This window comes from Diadema antillarum, unplaced genomic scaffold, assembly GCF_040938485.1.
Source record: "Diadema antillarum isolate AM-2024a unplaced genomic scaffold, OU_Dant_1.0 seq00001039_RagTag, whole genome shotgun sequence".
Lineage (NCBI taxonomy): Eukaryota > Metazoa > Echinodermata > Echinoidea > Diadematoida > Diadematidae > Diadema > Diadema antillarum.
This window is the reverse complement of record NW_027271870.1, coordinates 760,990-787,506: the sequence shown is the minus strand read 5'-3', so window position 1 is coordinate 787,506 and position 26,517 is coordinate 760,990. Positions and strand designations below refer to the sequence as shown.

The 26,517-nt window shown below is 37.3% G+C and overlaps 1 protein-coding gene across 1 annotated transcript in view; it reads left to right on the top strand.

Annotated features, from left to right (window-relative positions):
- Positions 1 to 17,016: 17,016 nt before the first annotated feature.
- The window catches only part of LOC139742959 (slowpoke-binding protein-like), a 28,086-nt gene continuing 18,585 nt past the window's right edge, over positions 17,017 to 26,517 (top strand). Inside the window, exons 1-5 of the mRNA XM_071653466.1 lie at positions 17,017 to 17,117; positions 20,809 to 20,882; positions 24,326 to 24,423; positions 25,906 to 25,986; positions 26,330 to 26,481. Coding sequence (XP_071509567.1) covers positions 17,100 to 17,117; positions 20,809 to 20,882; positions 24,326 to 24,423; positions 25,906 to 25,986; positions 26,330 to 26,481 — 423 coding nt within the window. The 5' untranslated portion in view covers positions 17,017 to 17,099. The remainder of the gene's footprint in view (positions 17,118 to 20,808; positions 20,883 to 24,325; positions 24,424 to 25,905; positions 25,987 to 26,329; positions 26,482 to 26,517) is intronic.

Below are 26,517 nucleotides of genomic sequence, written 5' to 3'. Positions count from 1 at the left end.
GTTTTTTTCGTTGGAGGAGCATTTTGCTCGGTCGCAGTCACACTGCACGATATGCGTGCTCAATGTCAATGCGTGTGCAAGGCCGCTGAAAATGCATCGCGCTCTACACTGTTGGTGCAAAATTGCACCGGGGACGTTGCGGCGCTCGTTGGTGGCCGAATACTGGTGCAGTAGACATTTGCATTCAACCCTTGCATTGAATAATTCCCGTAGACACTAATCATAGGGGTAATTGCCTAGGGGGTACGTAAATTTTGTTTTTCTTTTTTGCTTTTGTGGATACCATCAAAGATCGTACACTCATACGACCTTTGATATTTGATGATTTTTCAAATTAACATTGATTGTTTTTTTCGTTGGAGGAGTATTTTGCTCGGTCGCAGTCACACTGCACGATATGCGTGCTCAATGTCAATGCGTGTGCAAGGCCGCTGAAAATGCATCGCGCTCTACACTGTTGGTGCAAAATTGCACCGGGGACGTTGCGGCGCTCGTTGGTGGCCGAATACTGGTGCAGTAGACATTTGCATTCAACCTAGGGGTAATTGCCTAGGGGGTACGTAAATTTTGTTTTTCTTTTTTACTTTTGTGGATACCATCAAAGATCGTACACTCATACGACCTTTGATATCATCACACTCTCGGCTTGCTATAATCAAAATATCCCGCAAGAAAACGGCGTATTTCTCGATTTTTAGCGCTTTTTCCGCGACCCGTCGCGTAGACAATACTCTTAAAACTGGACTTAATTCGCGCGCGCTTGGAAAAGTTCCGATTCTGCACTTTTGACGGTGGAATTTGGGATTTTCGATGGATTTTTGGAGGAGACTTAAGGACTTTCCTGTACGTGAATGAGTGTTAATACCGTATGTGTAATGATGTGATTTGCGTGTGATGTGACTGTAGAACCAAAGATCGTACACTTCAGTGTACGATCTTTGGTAGAACTCACTGGCTGGTGATAAAGCACACTGGCAATTAAGTGGCCGAATTCTGGTAGATGACCGAATGCACATTATGTTTACCCCGACTTTGTACTTAGGCGTGGGTCTGCCGCCTTTGACGGCCCCTCTCTAGTAATAACGATGTTATTAACTCCTTTCCTTTTTAATTTTTTATTGATTATTGGAAATATCAGGAAAAATATGAGCATCTTTATTCTCATGTCTATTTTTGTCTTCCATTATGTATACGAAATACATTTAACTTTAGGAGCTGACTGGTACTTACAAGCTTTGCTTATAGTTAGCTCCGTCATTTACTTTCAGAGTCATGGCCTTATTTTTTTTTTCGATATGCCCTGATATCCTGGCATTCAGTTTGGTAGAAGCAATACAATTGTTGTATGTTTTGACTTGTAATCTGATTATTATTTTTTTTTCCAGTGAAATGTATTTTTTTTTCGTGAAATGTTAGAAATAGATTCGATGATAATGATAATGATGATGATATTAATAATAATAATAATAATAATGATGATAATAATAATAATGATAATAATAATAATAATAACAATAATAATAATAACAATAATAATAATGATAATAATAATAATAATAATAACAATGAAATAGGTACTTTATATTGTACATCACAACAAACTGTGTTTTCTCCTCGGATATTTCGCAAGACTCAATCTGTGTTAGAGACTGATATCTAACAAATTTTCACCCACAAATTTTTGTATAGTTACAGTGTAACATGTATAACTGTTTAGCACCCATAATATGATGAGATGATTATTTTATCATATCGCATACATAGCTTACTAACTGGTATCTTCATATCGTATCTCATTTCAAAATTCAGATGAAGAAGTTCGCAGTCTTGTTTCTCTGCATGTTTGCTGTCACACTCTTCGTGCAGTCCTCATACGGTAAGTCGACGTTTTTGTGAGATTCCAAGAAAAGACTTATGAAATAGTACAGAGCATACCATTTTAAGAGGAATTCAAAGTTTATTTGATGAAAATCGGGTTTGGAATGACTGAAACATCCAAAAACAAAGTGAAAACAAAACGATTGTAATAAAAATGTGGGTCCCACACTTTATTAGGATCACTCTGTTTTGGATATTTTAGCCATTTCAAAATCAATTTTCATCAAATAAACGTTGAAATCCTCATGGAATTACATGCTTTTTCATATTTCATAAGATGTTTCTCACTATCTCACCCAAAAAAAAAATGACAAAAACCTGAAGTTAAGTCTCAACCAAAACTATACGATCCCTTTAAAGTTAGTAAAACGCATGTCTTTATTGCGATAGTTTGCATGAACTTGAATGTACTAGATAGGATAATAATATCCCTGACCAAATGAATGATTGAACGCACTACCACTGACAGTCACTGGAATCACAAACAAGGATTCTTCAATCAAAACTGCAACCCTCCACTTCATTCAAGAGCAAAGCAACTAGTTTTTAAGTTTTTCTTACTGCGCTACCAACATTATACTAGGGATGTTGGGCAGTAAAAAGAAGAAGAGGAAGAAGAAGAGGATTGCATTAAAGCTTGATGGAGTTCGTAAATTGCGTTAGGATGTTAAACGCGTTACGTGGGTATACTTACTACAAGAAGGCATAACAGAGTGTGCATATGATTTTCTACTCTGTAGTGCCATTGATAACATTGATTACTATAGTTATTAAACTTGGGATATCCTGTGGAAGAACTCATGGTCATCATGGTCATAGTACATATAGTTGTGCATTGTAGCGAAGCATTACAGATATACATGTAAATAATGTGATTGCATTATATTAATATATCGTTAGTGTATATTATTATCATTAATATTATCATCACTTTTATCATCATTATTCTATTTCATTGCGCTTATTCCTTTCATATCATGTTGTAGTTTTTATGGCGATGTCGAACAGTTTCAACCGTAATGTTTAGATTGTATACAATCTGAATGATAAAGCATTATCAATTTAATGTATAATCTGTATCATAATAATGATATGATATGTAAAACAATGATATATTTGACACAAAAGACAAATACAATACAACGCAATGCAGAAAAATTAAGTAACACAATACATGTATGCGCTTTAGGTGAAAATGGTTCAAATTGGAGGCGACATACAAAAAATGTGTAAACATAGTCATGCATAATATTGGTAAACATTATCGACTGTCCAGTATCACGTGATTGCTTTCATCCAATCAGTGACTTCTATTTTCTTATAAAACATATAACATATCGTTGGTCGTTTCACGAACCGACGCAAGTGACACCTGACGGTCAAAAGTTGATTCTGAGATAAACGCTTTCGAAAGTTTGGCTTGCTTTTTCTTGGTCACTAAAGGATGAAACTGATTAATTTTGTAGATAGGAAGAGACAGTGAGTTCTCATATTACATAATATGAATACTGGACAAGCATGCAGTCCCGAGTCGATACGCGGTGACTGATATCGTCATAATAATATTCTCCCTGCAGCACAAGAGGAAGCAGAGGACCCAGAGGAAGTAGAAGAGCCGGAGACAGAGACGGAGGAACCTGAAGAACCAGAGGCCCCTGAAGAACCAGAGGCCCAAGGACAAGCGCAGGAGCAACAAGATGCCGAGGAGCAGACTGACCCCGAGGAGGCAGAGGAGGCAGAGGAGGAAGAGGAGGACGATCGCCGACGGCGATAGGCCAAAACCAAACACATTCTGTTTGCCGTGCCCGGTTAGCCGTGATCGAACAGTCCCATCAATGAGCTCGTAGCAGAGCCGCTGATCGTGACGCACCTCGTATCAACGAAACAGGAAAGACTCTCGCACGAAATGGAAGACCCGTTTCTACCCTAGTCAGACATGACGCGCCCCTCCAGAAAGTACGCACTGTCCGCATCATGTGTTTTTTTTTTCCCTTTCAGGGTGGGGGGGGGGGGAGGGATGGGTGGGGCTGTGCTTTTAAATAAAAGGGCTGGATGTATCTTGCTCCTAGTTTCATAAAATGAGGTTCCAATAAAAATGTCCCTTTGATTGTTCTAAATTTAGAGCAATCACAACCAATATCGTAAAAGCCATGACTGTCAGCAACGACAAGTTGTCGCATCAACTCAAATGAAATCCCCAGATATCGGCCTGACGTTTTATTTCAAGATTAATAACGATCGCTCGAAAATATCTAGTTTCCCCCTTTCTAAAAGTCGGTCCTAATTCTAAGATGATAAAGTTAACTGAGTAAACCTACGTAAACTTACGCTCCAACCCAAATGTCAAACAATGTCAATAGTGTAGAATATTAAAAATGGAAGAAACATACAAATTGTACAATTCTCTCTATCAATTATTTGTGCCTTTCCTTTTGTTAATTATTCTTGTATAATTTAATAAGAAGTATAATGGTTACAGTGAGACATGACAGAAACAAAAGAGGGTGAGGGAGAGAGAGAGGGGGGGGGGGTGAGGGAGAGAGAGAGGGAGGGGGTGAGGGAGAGAGAAAGTGACAGCAGAAGCAATTCACAGATAATTAATGAGCGAACATTGATGGAACTTGGATAACAACATGGAAAAGACAGGTGTACTACAATACATGATCATAATTGTGAATATCTTCTATTAACGTACTGAGTTTGTACGAATTGATACGAATAAAATGACAGTCTTGGTGGATGATTTCTTGTGGAGGATAAGTATGTGCCTTAGAGAGACTGCTAACAACGTTTTCATGTTAGGAAAAGTCTGCAAAATATGCATTAAATATAGCTGCAATTTGTAATAGTTATACCACAGTACAAAATAACGATATAGGAACCTACGGTAGTCAAAACAGATTCTTGAACAAACGAAAAAGAAACGCTCACACAAGACCACTGCCTTGTGCAAAATGGGGGGGGGGGGGGGAACGAGGTCATGATATACTAATAGGCTTTTGTCGATATTGTAAAAGCACACCAACAGACATAGAACATCGGAAATAGGGTCTCTACTCACACACTTGTCACACGCACTAATGGAATCGTAATAGTTACCAACATGAAAAAAAAAACAAAACTAAGAAGAGAGAGAGAGAGAAAAATGCTGTATATTATAATTTGTGTTTGTATCTCTTATCTTATATATATATATATATATATATATATATATATATGAAATTAAAACCTAACATGGCATTAAAACGCTTTATCCTGGCGAGGAAAGCGCATGTTTTAGAAACAAGACACCAAACAGGTTAGTCATCGCATTCTTCATCAGCGACCAGGATGCGATGTGATGTTAGATTAAAAATCCGTTTCTGAAGCAGAACATACACACAAGGGTATACGTCTAATATATAATAATATATATACCTTGCATCACCAAACAAACAAAAAGTCGCACCCCTTGATTTTATGTGTGGACTCAAAAAAGATGAAAACGGGTCAATCAAGTCAATTTTGAGCTTTTCATATTTTCTGAAAGAGCTATTCTTCGTCTACATTATCCCGAAGTTTGGGATCGTAAATTGAATGGAAAGTGGGTTTTTAGCAATTTTTCTACAACCCTTTTTTTGGTAAAGTAGTGTGATCCCCCTTTTTTTTTCTTGACAATCCTTTGCACACTGTTCACTTTCAACTCTAAAGAGAAATAAATTTTGAAAAGATGATGCTACTGCTTTGAAAGTTGACATTTATTATGAACAGAATGTGTTTATCAACCATGTTTAATTTCAGCTTAATCTGATAATCCCTTCATTGTTGTTGCTACAGTGGTTTACATCAAGTTTTTGTCCCATTCATGGCACGGGTAGCACGGCTCAGTAAAGATTAGGCACTTGAATAGACCCTGTACTTTACAGCGTCTTTTCTCAGTTCAAAGTTTTCCAGAGTGTGCGCTTTCTTTTCAACATTTATGTAGATTAGGAGAATCCATTTGAATCGAGTTATACGTCATTTTAAAGCTTCCTAAGTAGTCGCTTTACCCGTTTTTCCCTCAAATTTGCCTGGAGCAAACATTCGGAAAGGTCGGACAAATTTAGAGCATATACATGCATGCATGCGTCATGTATCGTCATATATTTTATTACCGAGAGTGTACCAGAGACATTGGTTTTGCTTGTGGCGAGAGGTTCAAAGTGTGTGTTTGTGAGATGACGCAAAAATGACGAATGACAACTCTCAGTTAAGAATAGCTATGATCCTTCTGTTTTTGGTCAACGTACATTTTGCATGTTCGGTCTACATTGTGTTCACTGTCTCCCCTCGGAGAATTAGAGGCACAAATCCCACCGAAACACACTGTTTTGCGGGCCTCTGAAAGGGCAGAATGGAAAAATTCGCCATCTTGTTCATGTGTATAGCTATCTTGGGATTCACAGCAGGCCAGAATGGTAAGGTTGATGTATTTGAATTCGTAGAGGATATTGCATACATTTTGATACTTTTATGTGCTCTCAGTTGGCAACTATAATGATGAATTTTATTGTTCGATATGATTTTACCAATTTCGCAGCAAGCGCCATCGTAGCCTGTCATGAAAAATACAATACTGAGTGATTGATATTGATATTTGGTGTGCAATTGAAGGGATGGCATAGTTTTGGTTGAGATAGGGCTTTAGGTTTTCAATATTCAATTCAATTCACTTCATTCACTTTATTGATAATCATAAAAACAGAAATATATACAGTGTAAAATGTGACGGAGAGTTCACAAAGAAAGCCGAAGGCATGTCACAATGTGATCCCTTTGTAGAATTGAATACATAGAAATATACAAGTACAGATTCAGAGTTACATTCAGAATACTTAATGATAGTTATAGATTACATAGACAAATAAAATGACATAAAAGACATATGCTATATACTACATTAAACAAATAAAACCAGCAGACAGAATAAAAACTAACAAAGATGGACTGATACATTATGACACGATTCAATAGGCATTTTAAAGATATTTTTTATATCTAGACTTAAAAGCACTTTGAGTGAATACATTCTTAAAGAGTAAATCTAAATCATTCCAGAACTTAGCAATTTATATAAAGTAGCTTTTTTATACTCAGGTGACAAAATATCACCCTTATTTCGAGTTCAATGTCGTGTAATGTACGATTCGTTGCAAAACAACCATAAAGTATATCAGGTAAAATTGCATTCGAATATTTTATACATAAAAAGACCAAGTTTGACTGAGACACTGTTAGATTGTGTGAGAGTATTCTTTTTTTTTTTTAAACGAAGCGGTGTAGTCACAATGGTTGGCGTTTAAACAAATTCGAATTGCTTTTTTTCCGTAAAACAGATAAACGACGCTATAAATAATAAATAAAAAACCTAAACTGGTTCCAGACCATACAAGACTACAACAATCAAAATGAGGCAAGATAAAGGCATTAAACAACATAAAAAGAGTATGTAATGGCGGTATTGAGCGGAGCTTATGCATTATGTCGATAGAGAGAGATACTAATCTTCCCATGAATACTATTCACATGTTTATTCCGAGTCAACTTATCATCTATAATAACTCCTAAATAATTAATACTGTCGGCTTGATCAATGATTCGATTATCTATCAAAATTTCTGAATACGAAATCAATGGAATATTCTTGTGAGATAATGAGAAAACTCTTGTGAAATATGAGAGATCATTCAATTCTAAACGAAATTTTAAGTTTATTGGTAAAAGATTGGCTTTGAAATGAATGGCTGAGGTATCCCAAAACAGGTCCTAGAGGTCCTAATAAAACTTATTAACTTTGTTTTGCTTTATTTTTGGACATCTTAGCCATTTCAAACCTGATTTTTCATTAAATAAACTTTGAATTTCACTGACACCGACAGACTGATAGCTGTTCATTTTTGGTTCTGTTGGATTACATGTTTTTATCTTTAAATGAATTTTGTTATTGTTTTTAGGAGGGGTATATTCTGGTTTTAAAAAGGAATTCAGTGTAATATATTACTTTCCTGTTATCAGTTATGGTTCTACTATTGCTTTTTTTTTATTTATGGCATCGCTTTTCGGTCATCCATGTGAAATATAAGCCCAAGAACGGTTGCATTCTGTTTCATAGTCATCTTAGTGAGAAACTATCGAAAAGGGAAAAAAAACACTCACGCAACAAACGAATGAATAAGCAAAGTTATGTTGTTGCTGTAGTTGTACAAAAAGAGACACACTGGGGGCCCAATGCCAATACCCATTATACAGTGGACTCCCGTTATCATGGCTATATTGAACGAAGTCCTCGAGACCGGCAGTTTTCTTTCGTTATAAGCGAACAACTAAACAATAAAAAAAAGTAGAGCGAATGATGTTGGGCCTGATTTTTTATTTCGTTGTAACCGTAATTTCGTTATATAAAACGGTGTTCGTTATAACGGAAGCGTGCTGTATTATAAAAAAAAAAAAAAAATCAAGCTATATTATGGGGCCATCTTCCTCGTCATGGGGCCATCTTTCTCGTCAAGCTTAGCTTATGATGATGGTCCCCTGCATTTCATTTTTATCATTTCCTATTGCTTCCTTTCATATATGATATTCGTTCTTGAAAAAAAAAAGAAAATGTATGTAAGATCCAAACGTTACGAATATTAGCTGTGTAAATGACTATGTAAGTATTTTGTTGATTTGTTGATTTGTATTGATTTTGAAATGCAGAAATAAAAACTGAACTGAACTGAACTGAACTACTTGTAGGTCTATATACATTGTACATGTTTGTGTATCTGCGTATAGGAGCTTCATTGTCTCGCAGGGGAGCTCATAATTTATAAAAATAAGTGTTTCCACACAAGAGCTCATGAAAGTTTCTCCACATGGGATCTCATATCAAACAGCATTTATCAGGAAATCGTTGCCACAAGGGATCACACAAATTTAAGCGTTCCCGTCGCTGAGCTCATAGATAAGTTTCCACATTGAAGCTCATAAAGTAAAGTATTAGACAAGCGTAAAATGGTCTGAAATCATCTCTTGTGCAGAAGGAGAAGTTCGGCTCGTAGGTGGCAGGTTGGCCCGTGAAGGGCGCGTAGAGATTTACCACGACGGGGAATGGGGCACCGTGCGTGACGACGGTTGGGATATGAACGATGCAGCCGTGGTGTGCCGGCAACTCGGCTACCAAGAAGCGTGGGACGTCCGACAGTCGGCCTACTTCGGGAAGGGAAACGATGCGCAGCGAATATGGCTGGACGACGTGGCCTGCACGGGCAGCGAGCAGCAGCTGAGTGACTGCCAATTTATTAGCTGGTACTATCACGACTGCATCCATGCCGAAGATGCCGGCGTCACTTGAAGGTGAGTACACTAAAATGTTTGATAACGAGGTAGAAAATATTATATTTTTATATTTAAGAAAGATCTTGAAAGAAACTGGTAAAGTATCAAAATCAAGACTTAACCCTTTCACAATGCATTGTATGTAAGTTCAGCAGTTTGAAATGAAGCAATTCCCATGTTTTAATAAAAAGAAAATATGAAGGAGCCGTAGAAGGAAAAAAAAAAAGAGCTAGCTGTTTGTTAAAGGGATGGTAGGGTATTGGTTGAGATGAAGATTGAGCCTTTAATTTTTTGTGAGATAAGAAACCATGAAATGTTACATGTCAGAGCATACTATTCTTAAAGGGATTCAAAGTTTATTTGATGAAAAGCAGTTTTGAAATGGCTGAGATATTTAAAAACAAAGTAAAACAAAGTGATCCTTATTAAAGATTGGTCCCACCTTTTATTGGACTAAGGGTCCTTTAAATTTGTTTTTCGCATTTCAGCCATTTCAAAACGATGTTCCATCTTATAAACTTTGAATTCCTCTTAGAATTGTGTGTTTTTTATGTTTCATAATATGTGGTTTCTCCTTATCTTACAAAATAGTTGGAAACCATAAGTTCCATCTCAACCAAAACTATACCATCCCTTGAACTACTTATTGCACATGACTGAGTACTAACAGTGCACAGTAAAAATCATTACCTGGAGATATACAACTCCAAACCAGACAGATATGGTGTCTGGGACTCCCCGGTTTAAACTCAACCCTCACGTATCTATTTTCAACCCTTCCCGGCAGCATTCGAGGGAGAGGTGCGTCTGTCAGGAGGTTCGAAACCTAGGGAAGGCCGGGTCGAAATCTTCTCGGGCGGTCAGTGGGGGACCGTGTGCCCAGATTTACTGTGGGGCAACACGGACGCGCAAGTTGTGTGCCGTCAACTTGGGTTTGATGAGGGATACGTCACCTATGACGACTACGGTTCTGCGCCGGGGCTACCGGTACTTTTCACCTCCGTCATATGCCACGGGCTTGAGGATGAACTCATCGACTGTAGCTACACCAATGCGCAAGTGATCGCATGTTCAGTAGACGCCACTGCGGCAGTCCAGTGCTTCGGCGGGCTCTATGGTAATAAACAAAATCTATCAAAAAGTAGCCTACAGGCCCCATCCATCATTTCTCATACAAGTTTATATCAATTGAAGTCATGATAAATTCATTTTCATTTTCATTTCATTTCAGCACAATGAAAAAAAGGACTTGCTTACAGACAGTGGCCGTTATTTTGCAAGTGCATGCATGCAACAAAAGTAAATAGAGAAACATAACAGTATATTATGTATACAAAAACAACAGAAGTAAAGAAAAACCTCATAGAGAAAAAATATATGAGCATTCTTCCACAGAGAACATGAAGAAACAGAAACTGACAAGAGGTTGTTATGAACGTAACAACAATGCATATGGTATTCATTACACAACATGATAATAAACTTAACTTCAAAGTAAAAAAAAAAATACCCTTCACAATTATTATGCGATGAATATCAAATTAGAACTCTGCAGCCCCCCTCCCCCCCCCCCCACAGGGAGAGAGCAGTATCTGATTATATGCTATGTAATTGCATTACAGATACTGATCATGTGAAATGTTGTTAAAATGATGCAATAGATTCCAAGAGTTTGTTAGGAAAATACAATATAACATAAGTTATACACATGACTAAAAATTTCGAGACGGTATGAAATATTTTCCTTACTCACGCCAGTGCTGTTTCCAAAGGCTGTAGGTCCTCAATCCGTGTCTTGAAAAGGTTTATGGTTCAAAGGTCATTGCAGACCATTAACTGTGAATCTGCTTTCCGAATCGGTATTAAACAGGTGACGAGGGAAGCGTCCGATTGGCCGATGGATCGCCTTCCTTGGAAGGTCGCGTGGAGATCTACTACGACAACGAGTGGGGGACGGTGTGCAACGACCTGTGGGATCTTTCCAACGCCGAAGTAGTCTGTCGTCAGCTCGGCTTCCCCGACGTCGTCGATCATGACTATTACTTCGGCAGCGGTGACGACCCCGTCCACCTCGACGACGTCGATTGCCTGGGGGACGAGAGCAGGTTGGCCGAGTGTTCTCATCGGTCATGGAAGGAGAATGATTGTACGCACGTTGAAGACGTTGGAGTGAAGTGCAGCGCCACAGCCCCGGGTAATTTGCTTGTTGTTATTATTACATATAGTGTGTTAGATTCTAATCCAATAATAGGTTAATCTTACAGGAAAGAGTAAAATCTTACCAGTACAATGATCATAATGATTTGATCAAAATTGAATGAAATTTGGGATGTTACGAAATTGAGAAATTGCGCTAAGTTCTGAAGAACAGTCCTCGTATAGCTGGCATTATTCAATATGCAAATGAGTGAACTGATGATGTCATCACCTGACGATAATTTTAATTGATTGTGTACACACAAAATAAAGAATGGGGAAAAATAGATGTTTCTTTGATTGAGGTGTAAAATATGATGGTATTCCTGGTTGAATAGCTTTAGAACAATGATCAGTTCAATATAGGCCTATCAGTATTCGAGACTGGGGCGAATTAAACTTGGCTTGCATGAAAAAACTGGAAATTTCACAGATTTATGTAGCTACAAACTATTTGGCATGGAGTAAGGAGAAGTGATATCCGTCACTTCATTTTTTACTTTTTTCCATATACATATTGACTAAGATTTTAAAAAAAATGTTCCCTTAAAAAATTAGCGGAAGTTTGAAACTGTCATAATGTCCTTATTTTTTCATCTCATTTTGATCAAACTTTCATTGCTGTGCTAAAAAATGTTATTCCTTCTTTCCAGACTTACTTTCAACTGCTCTGGAACTCCTTTGAATTGCTTATAAACCATGTAAACCAGCGGGTGATGTTCGTTTTTTCCAGCGGTTCGTTAATCTGAAAATGAAGTGTTAGGCCCTAAGGTTTGTTATTCAGTCACAATAATGAAACTAAAAGATAAAAACGTAAATGCGTAAGTGTATGGTAAGTCTAAACATTGTTCAACACAGGTTTTTTGTTTCTTTTTTATTCTAGGCGTGAAACGTTTCGGATCTGCTCAGTGTTCACGAGAGTTTTATGTTTCCTGTCTTTCTAGCTGTTACGTTTTTCTTTTTTTTTATTGCCAATAGGCAACGATATGACTGAAAAAAAAACCCCACTTTGTGTCACTTTACAGGTTCCAGTGGTATTGAAACGTGGGTGATAGCTATTATCGTTGTAATTGCGTTGGTCTTCATTGTCACATTCTTCGTCATAATCATTGTTGCGTGTGCGTCGGCAAAGAGGAAGCAAGCTGGGACACAGAAAACTGTAACGGCCTTCACCGTGAGTGGTGGAAATTATCCCTACGCCGCCGGAACTGCTGTACAAGGTTCAACTGCCTATCCTACGCAGCCTGCACCAGCGACCTACTACCCACCACCTCCAAACTACTCTACCGTCATGGGGTCTGTGTCGTCTTCCCATCAGAACGGCAGCGAAGAGGTACCTTACGGTTCCTTACACCGCCACCTCCAATCCAACGCAGGGAGTACCGTTGCCAGCTTCCGATGGACCCGTCGTAACGGGGCCAGGTCCTGCCCAGTCGCCGAGTACAGCCATTGACTACCATGAGAAAGAACTCCGCAAAAATAAAGCTAGAATACCATCTCAAAGGCTAGGTCACAAACGAACGATTTTAGACCATTTCATAAGATCTTCTTTAAAAAGGCTGTACGATATACCAGAGTTCGTAGACCCTTCTCAAACCGTTCGTAAGTTCGTAGCCTGGTCAATGGTCTTGTCTAAGGTTTTTCCACATATTCTAATTTGTTTGAAACCCTCTTTTCGTATTAAAGACGGCCGTGGGAAAGACGTAAGAACAACGTAAGAACCACGCAAAATTTTTGTCGATAAACATCCTTCTACGAACAATGTCAAATAATCACTTTGTTTAATTTTAGGTCCCTCTATAACAGCCCTAATTCTTTTTTTTTTTTATTCCTTGAAACATGATTATTGTGAAAGTTTTGAGGTTGTTTGAAATCGGCCAAATAAAAGTTTTCGATAATATGATGTCATTGATAATTGTATTCTTAATGATATCATTGAGTATAATATCATTGAATTATTGATCTATAATTAGTTCATATCTTTAATTCTTCTTTATTTAAAAGCGATGTCACTGATGCAATAAAGATTGCAAATATAAGGTTATTCCTCCGTTTAAGAAAGGTAACAGATTAGGCGTCAGCAATTACCGATCAATATCTTCATTTTCACGTGTCTAAAAAGTATTTAAAAAAAGATAATAAGGACAGCCTACTTCATGAAAAAGAACGATATTCATTCCAAGTTCTAGTTTGGTTTTTCAGAGAATAACATAGTACTCCCCATGCTCTTTGTACAAAAAGAAATACTGTAGTGTACTTGCTCTCGATAGATCTTAACGCACGGTAGGCATTTCCTTGGTCTTCTCCAAAGCCTTTGACACGATCAAGCATGACATACTACTTCATGAAATGTATCATTGTGAAATACATAGAACATAATGTTTCATAAATATTTGTCCATTCATAAATACCCTACCAGACGATCCGTAGAAAATCATTTACCATTGGCGATGTCCTTGTTGAAAAGCACATCATACGTTTATTATGACCGGTAAAGATTTTGGCATGCATTAAGTGATAATAATAATTCAAAAATCTTGTCTATTAGTAATTAACAGTAAACTGGAGCGGATATTGTTACAGTCGTATAAAACAACTGTCTGAGTATTTTTTTATGGATTAGTATAATCAGAATTTCTATATTGCCGTGCATTGTGAATGATTCTTATACCTGTTTTCCTCTCTCCTTCTCTTCTTTCTATTCTCTGTCCCGATTTTCATTATATTGTTTTAATTTATAGCGTAAAGTGTCCTTGTTTGCACTTGAAATTGAAATCTTGTTCATGCTTTCGTCTGTGCTGGATTTTGAATTTTATTTAGCTTTTTCAAAACCTAAAAAACAATATGAATTTATGTATATATCCATGTTTAATTTGATTAATTGATTAAGATTGAACTGGGTTTGGTGCTCACACATTTTTCTTGAGTTAGTGTGTGTGTGTGTGTGTGTGCGTATGTGTGTGTGTACGGACATAGTATATTGTAACAAATGGGACCTACAATCTACAAGATTCGCTTTTTAGTGGCCTCACCTTCATCCTCCAATGTGTCTCATCAAAATGCCTATTTCTGCAATCCCCATCAAAATATCAAAATATAGTCTTGTGCTGATATTCATTTACTTATACGGATGTATACGTTGTGCGTTAATGTTATTGAATATGTTGAGATGCATGGAGGAAAAAAAATCAACTTGAACTTGTTATCATTCAATTTGTGCTTTCAATTATTTTAATGAATTGAAATTGCTGTTCCATATAAGTGTTTTTATATCTTCCTCAGGTTTAGTTTTCCATTCAAATATTTGCTTTTCTTTTAAATGAGCTCATTAATTCATTTCTTTATTATTTCAAGTCGCCGACTAAGAATCTTATTTATCGGATGTCAAAAAAAAATTACAAATAGTACGTGTACAGTTTAATAATAATAATAATTCACAACATTCATATAGCGCGTTATTACATAAAATGTATCTAAGCGCTATGAGGAAAAGAAAACAGTAGAAAGGGAAGAAGGTACAGTTTCAGAAACTGCATAAGACATGAGACACAGTCATACTACCACTCAATAAACAAATACGTTTTTAACATGGATTTAAATTTGTCTACTGAGTCTATTTGTTTCAAGCATTCAGGTAAACTGTTCCAGAGTTGAGGTGATGCTGACTGAAAAGCTCTAGAACCATAAGATTGTGTATTGACAGGAGGAGGTATCAAAATTGATTTGTTGTTAGATAGTTTGTGCAAACTTCTCCGCATTTGTGTGAGTGTGTGTCTGTATGTGTGTATATCAATGTTTATTTGTTTCGCTACTCTATAGTTGTGATGAATCTTTTCTGCTGTCATATTCAAATGCCTCTTCTGTCGTTTATTTGCGTAGATTTTCTTACAAAATGCATTCTTTTTTTTGTGGTCATCTACACTTAATCTTTTTCAATTATATGGATGGAATATAGAAACACAGAATCAAATCTTAGGATGTAATAGTATCCCGATTTGATTTGATTTTGTTCGTTTGAATTTGTTTTCTTACACAAAATTGCATACGTAAATCTTCTTCTGTCATAAGCCCTTTTATAATACACACACATTATGTGTGTGTATATATATATATATATATATATATATGTATATGTGTGTGTGTTTATTTTGTTTTAGGGGGATCATTCATTATGCTCTTTGTCGTTAAGAAAATCACTGAACAAAAGCCATATTTATCGGAAGGCCCCCAAACGCAGAAAATATAGCAGCTACATGCGAACTTGTTTGTGTTTGTTTGTTTGTTAATTGTATGTTGTTGTTGTTGTTTTGGCCACTCGAATTAATCTTTCCTTCCGTTCAATGTGTGTTTTTTAAATTGATATTGTGAAATAAATGCATGGAATGCTATAGGTTTGGATGAACGTCCAAAGAATTTGTGAATAAGATCTCACAAATCTATATACAGGAGAACGTCAACAATATATATTTCTTTTAATTTCCTACAGACATAACTAATATAGTGACGAAGCCAGAATAGCAAAACATTCATTATAAAAAGTTTAAACAGCATACTTTAAAAAAAAATGTTTTAATCGATAATGTATATATAATATATATATATATATATATATATATATATATATATATATATACACACACACAGTGCTAAATATTGAAGTCATTCCTTTGAAAATAATGACAATTTTAAGAGATTAGCAGGAAAACATATCATTATATTTATAATCATCATCAAGTATCACGCTTGTCACTTTATTCCCTTTCTCAAATGTTCATTCATTAGTTTGTAGTTAGACGATGAGTTTTAATGAGGAATATAGGTTAACATGGGCATCATCATTCAGGGAGACATCTGTGCCAACAATCATGGATTTCACTTCATGTTTTCTAAATACTGCCTGCTTTGCATGACCAGAACAATGGTATCATCATTAATACCATCATCTGAACCATAATTATCAGACTGTATTCACTGCTGCTCGAATATGGATAAAGTATAAAACTATCATCATCATCATCATTATCATCCTCATCATCCTCATCCTTCTCATCACCACCATCATCATCACCGCCATCCTCATCACCGTCATCATCATCAACACCATCATTGATCATCATCATCATCGTCGTCATCCTCCTCCTCATCATCATCATCATCGACATCATCATCATCATCATCATCATCATCATCCTTATCATCATCGTCCTCCTCATCATCATCATCATCACCCTCCATTATCATCATTACCATCATCTTTCCCTCCTTCTCTTCCTCCTCCTCCTCATCATCACCCTTACCATATATCTCCATCATCATCACCATCATTACCATCATCTTCCTCCTCCTCCTCCTTCTCCTCTTCATTATCATCCTCCATAGACGGATGGGTAGGGAGTGCTCCAGGCTTGAAGGCTCTATGGTCAACCAACTGCCGAGATGATCCCTGCTTTATCTTGCCAGTTTTATTCCCACCTCCCTGGTCATCCTGTGCATGTGAAGATCGAAACTATAGATCGAGGCTGCAATCGCTGATCGCATGATAATCATGTGACTGCACTTTTTTATAATGCTGGAAAGCTGAGCCGATCCCTGATCTTGTTCATACTGAACGTCACATTGTAAACAGTGCCGAAAACATGAAAAGACACATCTTCTGATACTCCAATGACTGAAGTTACGCATCAAAAATGGAAATGCAGACATGGGTAGGTAGCATTTGAAAGTTAATTCGTAAATGTTCTTTGCCAATATACGAATCCTCGTAAATTGTACTGCATGTCGGCTTGCTCTGGTCAGTTCCTCGCTCAGTCCCGTACGTAGGCAATGATGTATGTTTGTAACCGCAGTTTGTTTACCACGGCGGCATGCGACACAAGATTACAGTCAAGAAACCCGCTGCTCATCGCGGTTATAATTATAAGTTATACACATGTATTAAAAGGCGCCCGTATGACGCAGCGTAATGTACAACCTTATGACGACAATGTTTAATACTCATGAATCGTTCATGGTTTGAATGGAATACTGACTGACATATTATGGCCTATGCCCAGCTCGACAACATTATCATTAAATTACTTACACGATCACGAGTTACTGTACGGTACCACCTGACATTCAGAGCACAGTCAACAACGACGCTTTTAAACTGCAACCGAAGTGCAAGCTGCTATTTATTCCTGTAACCAAGACTGGCAATACTCAAGCTACAAACTAGCAGCTAGAGCAACATCACGTACTCCCCCTTCCTCTTCGTTTGGTTTCAGATGGAACGTCGAGGAGTATTTTGAAGAAGAAGAACAAGGAAAAAAAAAAGAAGAAGAAGAAGGGTGATGATTATTATTATATTAAAAAGGGCTTGTATCTCTTTTTTAGATGATACCAAATTTAAGGTTTCTAATTTTTTTGGTGAGGTAATGAGAAACCTTTTATGAAATATGAAAGAGCATGTAATTCAATGAGGAATTCAATGTTTATTTGATTAAAATCGGCTTTGAAACGGCTGAGATTCCCAGAACAAAGCGATTCTATTTCTAATTGAGTGTGGGACCCACACTTTTTTCTCTTTTTTTTACAATTGCTTCGTTTTACTTTGTTTTTGGATGTTTCAGTCATTCCAAACCTGATTTTCATCAAATAAACTTTGAATTCCTCTAGGAATGGTATGCATTCCTCTAAGAATGGTATGCATTGTACTATTTCATTAGTTTTTTCTTGGTATCTCACAAAAAGTTAAGCCCAATTCTCATCTCCACCAATACTGTAGAAGAACCACCAAACTCATCCCAAGCATAAGACACCTTCCGTACGAAGAAAGACTCCAGAAACTCCACCTCACTACACTAGAAGACAGACACAAAAGAGCAGACTTAATCCAAACCTACAGAATATTCAACAAGATTGATAGAATCAACCCAACAGAGATCTTCCAACTAGCAACACACCAGAGCACAAGAGGACACCAACTCAAAATCCAGAAGCAACACATGAGAGTTGACGCCAGGAAATATACGTTCAGTCAAAGGGTAATTCAAGACTGGAACAATCTCCCCCCAGCAGCAGTCCACGCAACATCAATAAACAGCTTCAAAACAGAATTAAGATTATCAATGGGTTACTAAGGGCGAAAAGCCCTCCTCACCCTAGCCGCACTACATTGGTACACTACCAAGACGGATGCGGCCCTTCAGTAAGTTCAGTAAGTTCAGTAAGTTCAGTAAGTTCATCCCTTTATCTGGGCACTGCTTGTACACGGCCTGGTCGCAGTTAGGTGATGATACAATACAAAAGCATGCAATCTTCTAGCCCCTTGTAGAAAGCAATTCAACTAAAGCACATTTTCAGAAGTAAATTGTAATACAAATTGTATTGCATACTGAAAACTGTAGTGCACTACAGTGTAGATTAGAACTACATTACTAGAAGGTCTATAGAGCGTCTACAGTAGTGAAATCTTTAGAGAAAACAAGCTTGCCATTATGAATGGAATAAACATTGTCAATTTACATCTGGAGCAAGATTTTTTTGTGACAAATTTCCATAAATGTAAGCACTTCAGCCTGCTTTGAAATGCCACACATCAGGCATGTGCACACTTTGCATACTCTGAAGAAGAGTTTGTTACTTCTACCATGTGGATAAGTTTGCGATGAACTAAAATGGCTTAGAGGCACAATCTTTTACCACGTTTTAGGTCTAAATAATGTTAATGAGTTTGGAAATACTTGATTTCTTTGAAATATAACAGGTCTTGCAAAACTTAAAGTTAAAATTGTTTCGAGACATTACCCATGGCGGGTGCAGCCGTTGGGGCCGTGGGGGCTCAGGCCCCCACACTTTTTGTGCACCATACAAAGGAATACATATAAAGGTGTCATCACTTTGGGCCCCCACACTTTTTTTAACCTGGAAGTACGTAAGTGGCACTAAAATAGAAATAGATCTAGGGATCTTGAAGTATGGCGGCGGTAAGGTTATGTTTTTTCTCTGAAGACCTTTTTTTTTTTTGGTTTTTTTGCTTGTCAGCTGAGGAAACCCAGAAGTGGACGAGTAGAGAAGAGCTGAGGACCTGTTTTTTTTTTTTTTTTTTTTTTTTTTTTTTTTTTTTTTTTTGCTTGTCAGCTGAAGAAACCCGGAAGTGGACGAGGGATGAGATGAGCCTTTTTTTTTTTTCTTTTTTCTTTTTTTCTTTTTTGCTTGTTAGCTCATGAAACCCGGAAGTGGGCCCCCACACTTTTGAAAACACTGCGCCGGGCCCTGTTACCAGTACCGTACACTATTGGGCATACCCATACCTATTTTTCCAATGTTGCATGTGCTTCAGTGGCCTCTAGATTGCCTGTTGAAGACTAGTCCTGAGAATACTTGGGCAGGTGTCTATGGGAAATGTGTGTTACAGCAAAATCAGTCCATCCTCAAAATGTGTACCTGTTTCAGGACAGAAAGAAAAGATGTATCAGATGTAGCTTTCTTAAAAAGATTTGGTGAGCTTAAGCATGTCAGAAAACTGTTTTTTCTCACAGATACTGGAGTGCTTGATATAGTTTTGATTATGCGAAAACTGTTGTGTGCATGAAAAGTGGCTAAATTTAAAGTTTTAATCCAGTAACTTACACTCTACTCTTCCTCTCGACATGTTGACAGTCAGAACAATGAGGTCGAACACTGTTTACATGGACAAATTATATCTGATGGAAATGCTCAGTATATCACATTCATTTCTTGTTTGAAAATTCTGCATTTGACCTTCTACAGTCATATGTTCATCAATATTTCTTAGCTTAATCACTGTCACTTGTGGAGTACATGTTTCTTTCTTCATGAACAAAAGAAAGAAAAGTTTTGCTGCTCATTTGATTGTGGATAAGAAAATACCTCGTGTTGACCAATGTTCTGATGTATGTAAATTCATGGGGTTTTGTAACCCCTTCAGGACCAGCATGTAGTGTCAAGCTATTCCAGCCACTTGTACAATCAGTACATTAAGATCATGTCAAGGCACTCCCCCTCCCCCCACCCGTTACTGATAAGGTTAGAGCAATGGTTAGGGTTATGGTTAGGTTTAGGGTTGGAGTCTGGGTTTATGCTTAGGATTAGGTTCAGGATTAGGGTTAGGGTCAGGGGAAGGATCTAGGGTAATTGCCCTAGACCCATATATAGATACTTGGAATCCAGTTTGTACACTTAAGTTGTTGTTGTGTCAAAAATAGCCTCATTATAGGGAAGATATCTGATTGAGAGGAACAAGCATTGTTGTAAAGATATCCATAAAATTTGAGTAGACATGAGTTAATTGGTATATTGTTGAGTATTTGAAGAATTCCCGATAGAGTCTTTGTACAGTTGATTCATTCAATAATATTGTTTTATTCTTTATTTTGACGTTGTTTTCTACAGTTGATAGCTCTGATAGTGGTGTTGAGCGTGCTTGTTGCTCTGGGTCTGGCTTTCCTGCTCTTCAAGCTATACAGGTGAGAGTGTGATACCAGCTCTTATTTCTTTGGTCAGATTTGTGGGGGTTGACTACACTTGGGGATGATATTTCAATGAGAAAAAAAAATACCCTCACACACACGACCCCCCCCCCCAAAAAAAAAAAAAAAACACCAACCCAACAACAACAAACAAACAGACAAACAACAACAACAACAAGCAAGCAAGCAAGCAAACAAACAAACAAACAAACAAACAAACAACAAACAGAACAAGTGATTGACAAATTAAATCTTCAACAGAAAGAAACACTGATTATTCAGTGTTTTGAGTACTGGTAATACAGTAGCCACATTTGTGATAAAAATCTTGGGCCATACATACTCGGGTGGAATTTGAACCCATGACCTGATGAATGCTAGACAGGCGTCATATCTATACTACCGGGCTTACGCCTGATAGCCAGTGATCAGTGAAAAAAAAAAATCCTTACAAAATCTGACCAAATAATGTTACCCCTTTTTTTGCTTTGTTTTATTGGTTGGCGTTGAAATTGCATCAAACAGGCATCCCAACATAAAGACATTTTTTGATATGTGATGTCTCATACTACATTGCAAAGGTTACCATTTGGGGGTGATTATCAAATGCTAAGATAAGATGATACTAACTTTCCTGTGTTTGATTGGTCATAACTTTTTTTTTTTTTGCATTTCTTGTCAAACTTAGATTTTTGGTGATCCATTGTACAATGTATGTGTTTCACCACTTTGCATATTGTGATGTAAACATTTCCAAAGGTACCTTTTTTTTTTGAGATAGTGAGGATGGCCACCAAAATGAACATCAAAAAACTTGAATATCTCAAGACCATCAAGGATACAAGAGTTGCATCAACCAAATTTGGATTCAGCACCCTCAAAATAGGGTAAAACCATTAAAAAAAAATCGGGTAGATGGTAAAGCAACGTCAGGCCCCAAATCAGACATTAGCCAGGGCTGCACAGTAACCGATTTTTTCTACTGGTCTGACTTGTCTGTCTGTACCCAGTTTTTTTATTTTTTTTTTTAATGATCCATTCCTGAAAAACTTAATGGTCCAACAGTGATTTTCATCTTTTCACAGACTGTCAGACCAGTGCCAGTGTGTAGCATTGCTTTAGCACTCAGACTAAAAATGCCTGAAGAAATAGATGTCCTTGACTATTAAAGCAGGCTTTTGTGCATTTTAATCCAAGGAATGTTTAAAGTTAGTAAGATTTCACATACTAAAGGAAATTGTATAATTCTTCTAGATATAAATCCATAGACCTGTCACAATGGGTGTGTAATTTGAGAGACCCAGATGACGGTATGCTTCGTTACCACAATCTAGACCAATGTTTCACATTTGTGTCATTCTATTAACCCCTTCCTTCCACGATTCTCTGAGAGACTTCAAGGCCCCCAAATCAGGGGCGGATCCAGGAATTCCATTAAGGGGAGGCGCCTTTAAAAAATTGAAAGGGGGCACATGCTCCCCCATCTTTTCTTTTTATTTCTTTTATTTAACAAAAAATATTAAGAGGGGGCATAGGCCTGGCCCCCCCCCCCCCCCCAGATCTGCCACTGCAAATGCAACTCTTTTTGCCTGTTGACAAGGAATGGACAGGTTGGTAATCAGCCTGTGCGAAAGCAGTCAAGCAGTACATTTATTCCCTTTTTACAGTCAATTGCATGTGCCATTAAATAGAAAATTTCGATCTAACCTGAGATTATGAACACGCTGTGTGCTGATGGGCTCACAAACTCTTTTGCTATACACAATAAGGGCACCTGAAAGGGGTCAGCGAAAGTCAAAAGCTATTGAGCTCAGCTTCGATGGTACATCTTCACACTTCTACTTTGGAAAATATGAATTAGACAGAAATACATGCAGTTTTGATACAGAAAAAGAACAGATATTTATAGAAGAAACTCTTATCTTTCAATCAAAGTCATTTTCTGGTCAGCGTGGCATGTTATAATTATAAACATGAATTTAGACCACAAATGTAGACACTCCTGCCTACAGTTTGGGGAATACCAGGTTTCAGTATATGAGTTGACACTACGGGAACCTGGTATACCAGGTTCTCATAAGGAACAGGTTAAAAAAAAAAGAGAAAAAAGAGGAAACACTTTACAGGAAGTGGGATAACTTCTCCTATACAGTGACTCTGGTTTGTCAAGTAGAGTTTCTGTATTCTGCATGATTCCATGAATGGCATAGATTATTTTTGAAAGACATATAATAAGTCGATAGATTACCATGAAGTGCTAAAAAAACAAATTATAAAACGAGAAGTTTCATATTGGCTGGACCATACTTAAGATCATATTGTGGCATCTATGCGTGTAATGTGAAACTACAGACAGTTGTGCTGTTTTTAACTGTTCAGTTCATGCAAACTGGTCATTTTCAAGGTTTTAAAGCAGAAATAGTGTAAATGTACAACAACATCAACAACAACAATGAAATAGTGTAAATTAGCTAAAAAAAGATGGCCCATTCATGAGTGACTTTTAATTCATCTTCAGAGTGTAGAGCTTTTCATTGGCGATGATGTAGTCATTACAGGTTTAATCTTTGAAATGGTAAAGGCTTTCAGGAAGTATCTGCATATAGTTTTCATGTGAGAAATGAACAGCCAGTTTATTCCAAGTTGAACTTGCTCTGTGTTTTAAAATTGCCAGCTGAAAATAACATTTGCTGAAATCAGGTTTTCAAAAGGAAAATATGGTGACTGCAGGTTTCTCATAAGTTTAAGATACAAAGAAGATATGAGAAAAAAGGTTATCATACAATGTATGTAGAATAGTAATGTCTTCATTAAAGTTTGATATAGTTTTGGTTGGAACGTGGCTTCAGGTTTCCAACTTTTTTGTGAGATAATGAGAAACCTCTAGTGAAATGATGGAGCATACACTTCTAAGAGGAATTTAAAGTATGTGTGATGAAATTGGTTTTGAAATGGCTGAGATATCCAAAAACAAAGTGTTCCTAATTGTAAAGGTGGGACCCACCTTTTATAAGGGCCACTTCGTTTTACATGTACTTTGTTTTAGGATATCTCAGCCATTTCAAAACAAATTTTCATCATATAATCTTTGAATTCCTTTTAGAATTGTATGCTCTTTATTATTTCATAAATGGCATTATAAGAATGTTAGTGGTATCATAAGTGTGCTGGCCTGGGACAGTGCATGTGGGGCAAATTTATTCATATTTGTGTCAGTATTTTCACTGGTGTGGCTGTGAGCTTATTTGCGATGGATATTCACAAATATTTCAGTGTATACAGCTAGTGTCTTGAGCAGTTATGCTCTCTTCTTTTATGACTTATCAATGCATGGATGGGTAAGAAAAAGCAAACTTTGATGTAGTTTTAGGGCTGTGGGAGCGATTGCATCCCGTATTTGTGCATTCATCATGAGCTTGCATTCTTCTTCTCGCTCTCAGACGCTGCACTCGCTATGACTACACACCGCTGAAAGAAGACATGGCACTACCAGAGAAGCTGTCTCAAGCGAGGCAGATTCAGAGGAACGAAGTGCGAGGTACAGTGTAGGCCCCAGTCCATATCCCAATCACTGGGTGTATTTAAAGTGGGTACAGGTTTGGGGTGCTGCAAATCCACCTGCTCACTAGCCCAGGGCAACTGCAACTCACTATTGGGCAAGTTAAAATTAATTGGGCCTTGTCTGGCAGTGAATCGGTGCCCTTGCCTAAATGCCTTATGGGGCAAGTTGGAAAAATATTTCTATCATGCCCTTAGGAGTATGCTCCATATTCAGGAGAGATTGCTATCTTTCATGTGACTGAAGATACACAAACAAATAGCCACTGAAAACTGCTTATCCATTAGTATCAAGCTAGTAGAGTAAAACTGAGTCTAAAGGGGCTTGAGCTTTTAATCCTAGCAGAATCTTTGTCAGAGGCAAAATGGCAAACACGAAAGGTGTAAAGTACACACTTACATTCTATGTGGACTACAGACACACCTTACAACATAACATGCACTATGATGGCGGGGCCAGGGACACATAGCAATGAAAAGAAAAGAGGGTGGATTTTGTGTCATAAGCAGGGAGCCAATCAGGCATGGAAGGGGATTAAAGCAACAGAGTGGGCAAACAATATGGAAAGGTAGGGCCAGTGATGATCCCTAAGCTCATACAGCTTGCAAGAGACAATTGTAGAACTTACAAATTCCGAATCACTTTATAATGGTATGAATATTTTGTTGACATGACAGTGCTGGTAGGTACTAGAGGATCAAAAACAGATGAAATTAAGAGTTTGGATAATCGGGGGATGAGATGAGATTCTGTAACACATTTTAATCATTTGCCTTCTCTTGACTACTAGAACTTTCCTGCCTTCAGCTGATCCTTCCATATGTCAGCAAATACAATGTAGCATCAGGTCTTTTTACTCATTTACTTTTCAAAACTTTAATCAATCAAAGCCAATTTAAAGGAATGAAAGGAAAATTAATTTGAAGTGTATTGCAAAGGAGATATTCATTTCCAAGCCCTCGGCTTTTGTGTAATTTCCTCCTTTGACCTACACATCTCTTAATATTTTGAATGTGAATTTATGAAATAAATAGATTCAATTGCATTGAATTGAATTGAATTGAATTGAATTGAATTGAATTGAATTGAATTGAATTGAATTGAATTGAATTGAATTGAATTGAATTGAATTGAATTGAACTGAACTGAACTGAAAAAAAAAATGAATTGAAATGACTCAAAGGAGTGTGCTTTCACTTTTTGCAATTATCTTTATGTATGTCTATTCATTCAAAAAAATGCAAATTTTATACAGCACCTGGATTTTGCGAGGAAAAGTTTTTCTTTGTTGCATTGGTTGTCGAGACAAAATTATGTTGCACCTCACAAAATATAAACAGACATACTTCTAAAGTTTTCACAGTTGATGAGTATACATCCCTTTGACAAACTCCATGCTGATGTAGTGCAAATCTATGCATACAACGTAAAAGCTGTCTTTTTCTTGCCCTCTGTTCACAGAAAATGCTCTCCTAAACTTCCAGTACTTCATCCGCTCAAGAAATGGAAAGTATGCCTTCAGTCAGCATCTCCCAGATATGGGTAAGCTTTGAGAGGGGGCAATAATGCCTCATTTGATTGTGTTTCCTACCTAGATATCATGTATCATTTTATTTTGTTATATTTGATGTATTTTTTACTGAGAAATAAGAAATATGAAAGTAAATTGAAATTGAAATGGAAGTGGACTAGAGTCAGGCCCCATGTTACATAATAAACAAGGGATTGTCTATGAGATTAATCATAGATCTCTGACATGTTATGTTTGACCTTCATTGATATTATGTATGTTACATGTAAATATACCTGCAGTATATATGTGTGTTATATCTTTCCTGCTTTGTACACTTTATGGCATATGTCCAAATATGTTTGACTCACCCAGGGAGTCGAATGGACAAGCACTGGTTCATGGTGCGACCCCAGGGCCGCTGGACGGACCAGGTGGTGACCCAGTGCAGTCGCAGCCCCACCTGCCCTGTCCCCTTCACCTTCTCCAACCAGAAGACCATCCGCGATTTGCTGCTCGGTCTGAAGGTAAGAAACACCTCCTTGTTACCATGGAGCCCATCG